The sequence below is a fragment of the Agelaius phoeniceus genome, chromosome 6 (genome assembly GCF_051311805.1).
Source record: "Agelaius phoeniceus isolate bAgePho1 chromosome 6, bAgePho1.hap1, whole genome shotgun sequence".
Lineage (NCBI taxonomy): Eukaryota > Metazoa > Chordata > Aves > Passeriformes > Icteridae > Agelaius > Agelaius phoeniceus.
Genome location: NC_135270.1, coordinates 49,148,462 through 49,160,699, shown reverse-complemented (window position 1 = coordinate 49,160,699; position 12,238 = coordinate 49,148,462). Strand labels below are relative to the sequence as shown.

The window sequence follows — 12,238 nt, the reverse complement described above, 5'->3', positions numbered from 1 at the left end:
AAGCGATCACACAAAAAGCTAAATACCACTACAAATGTCCAAGATGCCCTGATCCAGTCTTGCTGCTGAGCACTACTCTGGCCTTAGGCATATTTACCTTACAAAAGGATACTTTCCTGCTGATCTGAAGCTTGGAAAGACCGGAGAAGCCAAGTCCATACTAATGGTCTCACCTTCCCATAGCCAGATGTGGGATACATACAAGAAGGAACCCATCTGGAAGACAGGTGACACATGAGTGGTCATTTAAAATAGACAAACATATTCTAATTTAATCAGGTATTGAAGCAGAAAAATTTTACCAGCTCTTATGATTAGCCACTTTGTATGGTAAAATGAGTCAGGAATGAGAAAAAATAGCATTTCTGAATTTTGCAATCTCATGTTGTTTTCCTTTGATATAGCAGTGTAGCACTGTTTTTTTTAACATAAAACTCATTCAAACCCTAATAGCATAATAGTCCTTGGAGGTCTTTGGAAATAAGCACAAAATAATTAATCAGAAGGTTTCTAATGTGTTGCTTTGTCATAAAAAAAAAAAAAAAAAGGCACCTTTTTTCACTTCCTCCCTTGGACTCTTATTTTTCTTTAATACTCACATGTTTCTTTCCCACTAACAAGGAAATTTTGTAGCTAAAGTAGAACTGAAATAGGCAGAAATGAATAGGAATTACGGGTAAATTCAAAGCACAAGGATTTAAAAAACTCTTCCATAGCAAAGGAGGAGGTCAGGACATAACAATGATTTCCACTTGAAGGCAGTAGCAGACAGAAATAAAAGATGAGGTGCTGATAGAGCCAACCTCCAGCATCCAAGACCTTTTGTTCTTTGTCCACGCAGTATCTGTGAAGAATGATGAAGGCCATGCTCCCACTGTGCTTGCTGATGGCCATGCTTCACCTCAGTGCCCACAGTCTGACCCAGACTGATCACCACACTGACCAGCCTGAGGCAACTGACCCCCAGGAGCTGTATTTTCTTGAGGCAGATCCTCTTGAGTCCTGCCAAAGGATAATCCCAAGCAATACAGAATTTGCCTTCCAGTTTTACAGGCAAGCGACCACTCAAGAGCCTGACAAGAACATTTTCTTTTCCCCAGTCAGCATCTCTGCTGCCCTTGCCCTTGTGGCCCTGGGCTCCCGGGGCAGCAGCCAGGCTCAGCTGCTGGAGGGACTGGCCTTTAACCTCACCACCATCCAGAAGGAGGAGATACACCACGGCTTTGGCCAGCTCCTCCGCCTGCTGAGCCGCCCTGGCAGCCAGGTGCAGCTGAGCATGGGCAGCACCCTGTTCATGGACAAACACCTCAAGCCAATGAAAACCTTTCTGAGGGACATCAAAAAACTGTACAGAGGAAAAGCTGTCTCCAGCAGCTTCCAGAATTCCACTCAAGCTAAAAAAGAGATCAATGATTATGTAAAGAATAAAACCCGTGGGAATATAAACCAAATACTTGAGGACCTTGATCCAAACACTCTGATGGTAATTGTTAACTACATTTATTTCAAAGGTAAGTTACATAGATGCTATTTACTGCATCTGTTTTGTGCTGTTTCACCTGATGTAAAACTAGTACACCAAGTTATTTCCGGATAATTTTTAAATGAATGCGTTTAGATGAGACTATTATAAAAAAAAGTGCAAGTTTTCCACTCTGAAACCACTTCCACAGCTAAATTTTTCTAGCATATATTTAGACTTCTAAGCATAAAAGTTCATTTACTTGCAATATTCAGGTTCAGGGAATTGCCAGAGCACAACAGATTTGTGCATTGTTAAATTATCCTGTCAGACTTCATCTACTTATTATTTTAAAAACCAAAATGTTTTCACATTTTATGTGTGAAGTAGAAAACTAAAATCTGAAGATGATGCTTAAAAAAAATTGCCAAAACCTTTAATTTACTTACAGTCCATGACTATTACATGGGTAGGTACCTCTGGAGTTGGAGTCCAAATGTTCTACCCCTTGTCATCATATTTCACACATCCCAAGAGGTATTTGAATGTATTGCTTTGGAAATTATTAACTTCTTCTAGGGCGTTCATTTGTAGCAGCATACAGGACATACACGGAATTTCCCGCCCAGAAAGGAATATTTGGAAATTATGAACTTTTAGTAAAATAAAAAAATATTTTATTTCATATACTTTATAAATTTGGGTGACCTAATCTCAGGTTTCCTAGTCTGAGCACCGTATCACAGTAAAGCTTTTTCCTGGAGGGCAAGGGAGAAGGCTTAAACTTATAAAGTAACCAGAATATTGTGGAGTTTACATTCCATTATTTATTTTTTAAATTAGGCTATTTCTATTCAACATTTAGAAAAAAAAAGCCAAAAAAACATACGTAGAGAATGGCAAGCTTTAGTCCCAGTCTATTTGTTTAGTGAATGACATTTTTATTACACAATAAAATATCATAGAAAATTCAGCTGAATAAACATACAGAGCAAAAGGTTTTGAAGAGTAGAGACCTTGAGGCCCTATTCCATCTACCGTACTGCAGTCATGCTCAGGTCCAAAAGTTTGTGTTTCTCTAGCATGTGAGCTTTTCCTTAGTGCTACAAGATGAAAAACATACAAAAAACTATGTAAGGAGCATAACATGCTGCCTTTCAAAAGTTAGACATCTGCTGTGAAACTTGCTTTACAAGCAATATTTGAAAACAGCAAATCCCTGGATTCTGGTTAGTTTTCTTTTTCTTTAAATAAAACATAAGGTAATATGATGAAGTTACTTCATTTAATTTATCTGACTTAGAAAGATTGTGTACGAGTCCATACAAAATTTAACCTGTGGTATTTAATTGTTACAGAGAATAAGATATTTAATAAACTTTGAATACTTTTTACCTCCAAGTGTAAATATTCAGATATGGTTTTATTTATTGTACATTAATCTGGACAATATTAATATATCCTCACTGAAATAAGTATTCAACTCCATTCTTTCTCTTTTGTTTTTAAGCTTACTGGGAAAATCCCTTCAATATTAAGGGGACACACAAGGACTTTTTCCATGTGAATGCAAAGACCTCAGTTGAAGTGGACATGATGATTCGGGATGGATTTTATAAAGCATACTCTGACAGGAAGCTGTCCTGCGAGGTGGTGCAGATTCCCTACAAGGGAGATGTTACAGCATTCTTTATCCTGCCCAATAAAGGAAAATTGAAACAGTTGGAACGTGCCCTGACAAAAAATACTGTTTCTAAATGGGAAAGATCTCTTCAAAGATGGTAAATATAGAATTTTGATTTGATGATTCGAGGTAGTCTGAACCCAAAGTCTGAATGCTATGGTCAGGTTTTACAGTTACTATCTTCTATTTTTGATGGGAGGTTTAAACAAAAGAAGAAGTACAAAGGATCAGACCAAATGATTTGATATTTTCAGCAAAAATTAGAATCAGCATTGCTTTGTGATGAGAGATCTCTGAGGTGGGAAATTTAATTCTTTTTCTCCTGTACATTTTTCAGTTGATGCTAAGTATCACCATTTCCCTTGTCTCAGGCAAAATATTTTGAGAGGTAATAGTGTGACATAGCAGTCAGATCCCTCAGAGAGAATGGGCCGTGAATTCCAAAAGCAGAACCTTCAAGGTTAGAAAAAGAAATCAAACTTTGTCCCAAAAATGCTGGCAGCACTACTTTTTACTGTCTCCTAAAGTGACTGTGTTGCAGAATCATAAAAGAAATATGAACTGAGGTCTTTCTCCTTCCATACTTTTCTATCCTCCAGACCAGCATCTTCCTAGCTTCTTTTTCTTGCCATGTTTCATAGCTGAAAAGACTGTCATTCTAGCACAGAAGAACCACTATCAAGTTAGGAATCTTCAGTCCAAGGCATGATCTGATTGCAATAACTACTATAATTTACTTCTGGATTGACAGGAGGATGGAACTGCATATTCCAAAACTATCAATTTCAGGCACCTATGACTTAAAGAGGATCTTAATGAATCTGGGTGTAACTGATGTGTTTTCTAATCGGGCTGATCTGTCTGGAATCACAGGAAACCCTGATGTGAAGGTTTCAAAAGTAAGTTTATCAGCAGAACAACTGTCTATGGTTTCCTTAACATCCAATTACCCTAAGTTCACCTGTGAAATTTTACTTATTGCCAGGGCTGGCTGATACTCTGAAATAGAACATTTAGCTGATAAAGTCCTTTTAAACTCCCTCAAACTTCTCCAAGATCTGGAGATAGGGATATTTTCTTTCATCTGACAAGCAAAGGTGGAGGGTAGATGGAGGGGTGGGTTTAGCATTTATCCAGGAAACTAAACATGGTATATTTTCTCCATGTAAAAGAAGAGCCTATGGGTAACTAGGGGTTGTGAAGGTCTTGCATGAGCATATCAACAGAAAAAGTGGCCTTTTTCTAACATGCATTCTACAATTTTAAAGGATTTAGAAATTGCTGTTACTATTGAAGGCTCTGTTGAGTGCTAAAAACATAAAATGGACCAGACTTGAGGAAAGCATCCCATTTACTGAAAATAATGTGAAGATAAAAACTAGCATTTTTACAGCCATTCTGAAAACATCACTTACAACTTTCTAGCATTTTGGGGCTAGTAAAAGAAAAAAATTTAAAATGCCAAACAATAACAAAAGATTTGGTAGCAAGGTTGAATTCCTGGCTAAACTGTGTGCAAGTGCTGTTAGGAATACTTACAGAGCAGTTCTGGAACCCTATTTCCTTTCCCTTTGAAACTGACATTCCCTGTGAGTTTGCTTTGTTACTTTACTTTCAATTAATTCCACAAGGTGTGCAGTTGCTAAGGTCTGCATTGATGCACTTGTGGTGAGGAACACTGAATGTGTAAATATTTGCTTATTGAGACAACATTGCTAAAAACCACACAATGGGCTGTAGTGCCCTTCTTCCTGGTTCCTGGCATACCAGCAATTTTTGTGAAAGGCAGTAGTTGAATTAACTTTGTATTAATTTGAATAATTTCCCACCACACCTTCCATATACATTAATTCTTGCTGTATTTTATTGTAGGCTACTCACAAGGCCCTGCTGAAGATCCATGAGAATGGCACAGAGGCTGCAGCAGCCAGCAGCATAGATTTTCTTCCTCATTCTGCTCCTCCCATTGTTAAATTCAATCATCCATTCTTGTTGTTGATTGTTGATCACTATACTCAGAGCATCCTCTTCATGGGAAAAATTGTAAACCCAACTGAAAAATGACTGGTCAGTGGCTGGTCTTATTGTTTTGAATTGCATTTTATGGAGTTATTGTCCATTGTGATTAAAATTATATCCAAACAGTTATTAACAAATTTCTTTTTCCAAAGAAATCAGAAAAGAGTGCAGTCATTCTTAGAAACATTCTTTTTGCTTCGTCCTTCCATAGAAAATAACCAGTGAGATATACTTATTAGTGAATTGTGAAGAATTTGATAAATCAGCCTTTTAGTGATCAGTGCCATCTTTGAAAAGCAAGGTAATACCCAGCTGAGAATCTCAGCTGAAACACTGTAAGTAAATAAAATTTTAGTGGATAAATCCAAATGAATTCTCTGCAAACTACAGGCTGGCTTCTGACATTGGTAGGGTTTCCAGTGGAAGGAAGGCATAGCTTCAAATTACACACTGGGAGAGTCAGTCAATTCAGACCAGGCCTAGGCACTTGCTTTGAAGGTCAGGTCTTACTCCATAGTCTCCTTTAGGACATTCACACTGATGGCACCCACCCACATTGTGTTGGCTTCCTTGGGCTGGCCATTAATGTAACAAACTCTACACAAACATCCTATGTGGAAGCAGTGCTGGGAAATGTTTTAGTTGGATAGATATCCAAAAGTTTCTACCGGCATTGCATTATAGATTTAGTCTTGTGTTTCTTGTAAATAGAAATCCCTTGTGGATGTTCAAAAGGGACAGGATATGAACACCTGGAAGGGGAAAAAACAAACAGTGAGATTAATCCTATCTCCAGAGTTTACATCTATGCTGGTAAATAAAGAACTCTACAATCTGTTCTCTAACCATGAGGTCAGCTGGCTCATCACAGGTCGTATCCACATTGCTTAATTCTGACCCTGCAAGTCATCCCATCTACTTACTGGAAATGGCCCTTGGCCTGCGCTAACTCCAAACATGCTTAGCACTTGTTTGGAAGAATCATATGGTGGCACACGTCTGAAACTGTTCTAAAAGTATAGGAATGTGTCTGCAGGCTGAAGGCCAGGTCTGTTCCCCAGAACTGCTCTGTGTACTGTGACAAATGGAGCCAGAGTGAACAGCAGAGGAGAGGGAAAGTGTCCCTTCACCACTCAGCCCTACAAGCTCCCCCTCTGCTGGCAATTTGCATTTTTTTAAATAACACTAAGTCCCAGGTGATGCTGATAGGCCTTCACAACTACTTCTCAGAAATGAGGGAACTGGAGACCCTGATGTGGAATAAGATTTGGCAGTTCAATAAATGCCCTTCAAAATTACAAGAAGTCACAGACTGTGAGGCTCCCACATACTTAGCACAGATGCATTTGGGTGGTCTCTCTTGATTAGTCCTGTGCATTTGCTGTAATTGTGTAGGCTTATTTTCATAGTAAATGTGAGTGCTTATTTTCAAAAGGCTGCTCCTCATTAAGGATTTGTGCTGTTCCTCAGATGATACCGCAATGCTTTGATGATGCAGTTACCAGAAACACTTCAAATCTGAGCACATAGAAACTACCATGAAGCATAAAATATGAAAGCTTAATTCTCTTATGTTGTAGCATAAATGAACTCAAATGCAATTTAAAATGTGATACAATTTACTGTGGAAGCATAGGCATTGTCCATCATGTATATCCCCTTTCCTCCTTAAAAATAGTGAAACCAAGATTTTTGTTGTTATCTAGAAAGTCTGTCACTAGTTCAAGAACTGTCACTAGTTCAAGAACTAGTTCAAGCTGCTTGCTAAGTGTGGCCTGATGCTGCAAACTGGAACAAGCTGGCAGAAAAAGGCCATTGGAGAGTCCCCCTTGGCAGGTGGACCCCTTGTTGAGAAAGGCTCAGTACTCAAGGCCAACATCCCGCAGCTATCCTTCCAACAAGGGTGCAGGGGCAGGCAGAGAGAGCAGGCAGAGATGGAGGTGACAAAGAGCATAGCTCCCCATCCTCAGGGCTGGCAGTGATGTTAAAGCAGAGCACGACTGCAGTAACACTACTGCCAAATTAGTGCTGAGCCAGAGAGATATAATCAAATCCTAGGTGATCAATTCATTCTCAAAGACAGTGCCAGACCAAAGGGAAACTTGTATTTTTTGATTGCTGAAAATGTTTAGAAGTCATTTCACTGACAAATCAGAATGATGAATGTGGCTAGAACGTGATAAAGTAATAACTATAGAAGTTCTCAAAGGGGTAGAAGAATGAATTTCGGAGTTGGTTTTGGCATGGTACCCAGATATGAAATCTATTTACAATTTTACTTTATGCACGACTGCATGAAATGCTCCTTTGCTGCACATGAGCCTGCTGTCCTTAACTGTCAACAGCTCAGTGGCCACAAGCAGAGTGAGAAAACTAAGCTCCACAGGAACAGCAGGCCCACAGTGGAGATCCTTCTGGGTGATGCCAATGGATACTCCTCAGAAACACACACTCTTCCTTACAGTTTTACAGGAAACTGACTGCCCAAGAACCTGGAAAGAGTGTTCCTTTTCCCTGGTCAGCTTCTCTACTGCTTTTGCTCTGCTCTCCCTGGTCCCTGGAGCCACCAGTCAGGCTCAGGGGATGGAAGGGATGATCTTTGACCTCACTGGCACTCAGGAGGGCACAACAATTTTCATTTTCTGTCATTTATTTCAATTCTGGGAGTTATACATGCCATCCCTTAGTTCTTGTACCATTGCCATTAATTCAGGGTTTTGGTCTGTAGTCCTAACTACTTGAATTTGATGTATCTTTTGAAAAGAGAAATTCAAGCTATGATACATTTTGAGAGCAAAATTTTGGTCTTGAATTCTACTTACTTATTTTTACCCCTGTTTTATTTGAGTGTTTTTTATAAAACTTCTAACAACTAGTTTTGAAAAGCTTTGGTAGTGTCAGGTATGTCTACAGCTCTACTATCTGGGAACTTAATGGAAAATATATCAGGAAAATCTGAGATGAGCTGTCAGTGACAGATTACCCATATTGAGCATTACAGTGCTGGCTGATTGACTTCAATGGAATTCACATCAGGCCCTAAATTCTTGTATGCTCTTGGAAACATTTTTTCATCCAATGCTAGGAGATTAACTACAAAGTAGAAAATATAAAATATTATTTTCTGAACACTGATGAAATAATCATCTGAGGTAAAATGTTTGTTATGAGTAAAGGAATCACACCTGATAAAGGGATTTTATTTTCTTCTGAGATATAGCACAGAAGGAAAAAACAGAGCATTTGGTTCTGCTTATACAGCTTTCTTCTAGCAGACTATTAGTTTATATGAAAATTCAATTCAAAGATTCCTACTGCATTGGTGAAAAAAGCTGAAAACAAAGTAGGAAAGGTCTAGTTTCCTTTCCCAGTTCTGTCACAGGATTTTGCTTCGCCTTCAGCTTTTTTTTCTTTCTGTCAGTCACACTGGTTTTTGAAATGGGAGCCTAAAGCACTTTAATTATTTGAGGAGAAAAGGATGAAACATTTGTAAGACATGGAGAGTACATTTGGGATGCCTTCTACAGAAAAAGATAAAATTACTGAAAGGAGTTATTTTTATTCTACTTATACCAGTTTTGCAATGACACCAATCACCGGATTTTAATGGAGTTACACATGTCAAGAAGTCAATTTAGATGAACTTTTGTAGATATACCTTGAATGATACATCTTTATAGGGAAACAAGAAATGGCTGCATGAGGACTTACCATGCAATGTACCTATTTATCTTGCTGAACTTTTGTTTTTACAGTCAGAAATCCTTTGCCTGGATAAGCCCTCAAATATAACATGCAAAGCCAGCATATAGTAATCAAATGATTATTATCTGATTATTATATCAGATAACAGCAGCAACTGAAATATGATAATCTGATGACCAGACAGCAACAGAAATAAGTTAACGATTTGGGATGAAACTGCTCCTATAAGGAGAAACAAGACACAGTCATTGCATAACTGAGCAGAGTCAGGGAGAGAGATAATGAAATTATTCCTTAATGCCTTCCATATAGACCATTATCAGGCCAATGGAGAAGCATGTTTGTCAGTCCTTTTTACGACTCCCCTGGTTCCCAGAGAAAGAGTCCCCCTGTCCCAGCCACCACTTAGCTCAAAGTATTCAGGAACTTCACACACTCTCTTCAGGGCAATTCCCCTGGATGGCTCTCCTTTTACAAAACTACTCAAAATTACTCAAAATATGAGTATTACAAAACTACTCAAAATTACTCAAAATATGCAAGGTTTGGCCTTGCATATTCCCATGTTCTGGGGACATAGCCATTTTCAGCAACAGGAATGTGCAGTGAAGTAACAAAATGCTTTCCTCTCCCTGTGTTTTTCCTGGCTGACATGCAGGTGATACCCATGTGTGGTAATTCACCCTCATTTTCCATTGCCTTCAACAGAAGCAACATATATTATTTCTGGCACCTACGATCCAAGGCAGATTTCCAAAGGACTGGGTGTGACTGATGGATTCATTAACCATGCTGATCTGTCTGGAATTGCTGGGAAGCAATTCTTTGAAAATGGTCATCTCTGGGTCTTCTGTAACTGCTGGTCTTAACCTTGTCTAGGAAGACACTTGGGCCAGGGTCAGAGGATCTGGTGTTGGGAGTTGTGAGCAGGGACAGAAGCAACTTTCCACTCTCACCCGAACGTGCTGAGTGCTGCTGCATCTCCAGGGAGAAAGGAGAGGAATCACTGCAGCAGCTTTGCTGTTCCCAGAAATCCTTCTCAAGAAACAGTGGCATCCTTCAGATGGTTAGCCAAGCATTAGGACTGGGCTGAAAGATTAATGCTATCTATGTAGGCAGGCCTAGGCTTGAGAGAAATATCTTGTCTTTGCTAGAGTTAAGCAACAGCATACTTACTGCTCCTGAGACTTGGTCATTTTACATAATACTGCAATAAACTTTCTGGGTACTTGTACATATCATGAAAAAAACCCTTTCTGTGGGAATATATTCTCACCAGCCCTGCCTCTGTCTTGTAAGAGAGAGCAGTTACATAGCAATAACAATGATGGTTGATTCCTGTGTGTAGATAAATTGTAAGTTTACCTGGGGCAAAATCATGTACATTCAATGGAAATAATTAGTCATTGCTAATTAGGATAAGTGCCATGCACCTCATCCTTAAATAACCTTCTAAATAGCTAAATTGTGCCTGTTTCAGCTTCCTCTGAGAGGAATCCCAGTGCAAAATAATATGATATGTATGTAATTCATGCTTATCCTGTGCACAAGGGGCTAAGGTCTTCTCTCTTGTCCTAAGTTAACATTTTGCTGTGGAAAACTTTGCCCATTTCATTCTTTAATTTGTTTTCTTATTTCAGTTATTTTTCAAGCTATGCTATGCTTTGCTTTTCACTTTAGTAGTTTCTAAAATACTCATCAATGGTCCCTCAAAAAGCTAACCAATGTTCTGAGGCCACCAAATAATGCCATTTAGTACAGGGCAGAGCTGTACCTGAACAAACTTGCTGCTGCCTTGGGTACTCAATTAGATGGCATTGTTGCATCAGAGTATCCTGTGCAGAAAGTTCAGTGGGACAGGGCATCCATGTTCTTGGCATTTTCTTAGCTTTCCAGTTCTTCTCATATTCTGTTTCCAGGAACTGATTTACCACAGTTACTGGTAAAGTTTTTTACATACAGTTTAGCTTGAGCCAAGAGTAGCAAAGTCTGGTCTTTCTCTCCCTTTAGAGCACTAAGTGCTGGCATCATTCCGGCTGTGTGATGGGAAAAAGACTTTAAATATTTGATATCCAAAAAAAAAGTTGTTTACTTAATCTTTGCTTTGCAAATAACTCTTATTTGCCCTGTTTAATCTTTACCAGTGGACATTAACTTAATACTAGAAAGCAAATGAATGAGGGAAGAAGGAAGCACTGTGAAAGAAAAGTCCAGCACAGTAAGTACCATACTATACTTTCTTAGAATTCTTTGAATTTATGCTGTGTGTGATCCCTGCTATTTACTGCTGAGATTAATTTGTTTTGTACAGTAATTGGAAATTACTTTAGCTTCTGGAAGCATTTTCTAAATGTTTGAAACAAAATTCATTCCGTGATCCAGCTCCTAGCTATAGTGACAGAATGACAGGGATTTGAAGTCCAAAATTAATATCCAACAATCAGTACCAAGACAAAGAACAAAACCTTGTCTCTGCCCCCAGAGGAATAAATTTAGTTGAAATCTCAATGTCCCAACTATTCCAGCCAGACGCTAATGTGAGTAGCTTCATTTCTGTCTAATGTGCTTAAAGACCAGGCTACTTGCAGTCAGGAGGCCTGGAAGAGAAATCAGTCTCTCTTAAAGGCAGATTTGGGGAATTATGAAATGAATTGTTACCAGAACAAAATGAATTATCAAGAGCTAGAATGCTTTTTTTTTTTTTCCTGAGTCAGTGTTTATGCCCAGCATTTTAGACATGCTGAGCATAGCTCCCACACTCAGCACTTCAACTTATATCTCCACTTTTCCATAATGGACATCCAGAAAATGGGGAACCTGGAAATAACAATTCCCCATAATAATTCTGGTGCAAGACCTGAACCTGGCATTAGACATAGAGCCTGAGGCAGATTCTGGGCAGAATCTCATTCTCCAGGATAAGTACACAGCTGCTATGAACAGTATTCAGACCATCTCTCTTTCCCTGGGGGCCACTGCTTGCTTCATGGGTTTGAGTTTCTGTCATTTGAGATAATTTAGATGAGCCACTATATGGACAGCATTCTTCTCCAATATGTCACAGGATTCTTCCCCCAAAAGGACAGAAGAGAGATTGTGGGATTTATGTAGAATTTGCTTATGTCAGTTGAAGGAAAAGGAAAGTTTGTCAAATTACATATACAATGTAAAACAAGGCAGATTCCACTGTAGCTTTTCCTAAGCTCTTGAGTCTTGAGCTTTGCAACTTTATGGATAGCTTATGTGCAATATAGAGTGCCAAAAAACTTTCTCAATTTAGCCTCAATTTGCTGAAACACTTAAGGTAAAATCTTGAAATGATATAAGTCTTGAGTCAGAGCTGTTATATAAGAGGCAGAAATATATAA

The 12,238-nt window shown here is 38.8% G+C and overlaps 1 protein-coding gene across 1 annotated transcript; it reads left to right on the top strand.

Moving 5' to 3' along the window:
- Positions 1-853: 853 nt before the first annotated feature.
- On the top strand, positions 854-5,210 carry LOC129121694 (alpha-1-antitrypsin-like). Its single transcript, XM_054635108.2, has 4 exons — positions 854-1,511; positions 2,973-3,243; positions 3,898-4,045; positions 5,019-5,210. The coding sequence occupies exons 1-4, from the start codon at positions 854-856 to the stop codon at positions 5,208-5,210; spliced, it is 1,269 nt and encodes a 422-aa protein (XP_054491083.2).
- The last annotated feature ends 7,028 nt before the right edge of the window (positions 5,211-12,238 follow it).

Bases quoted from the DNA above. Each gene is read 5' to 3' on its own strand.
- LOC129121694 (XM_054635108.2), top strand. From the start codon at position 854: ATGATGAAGGCCATGCTCCCACTGTGCTTGCTGATGGCCATGCTTCAC. The intron at 1,512-2,972 runs GTAAGTTACATA...TTTGTTTTTAAG, and splicing joins TAACTACATTTATTTCAAAG to CTTACTGGGAAAATCCCTTC. The intron at 4,046-5,018 runs GTAAGTTTATCA...ATTTTATTGTAG, and splicing joins CTGATGTGAAGGTTTCAAAA to GCTACTCACAAGGCCCTGCT.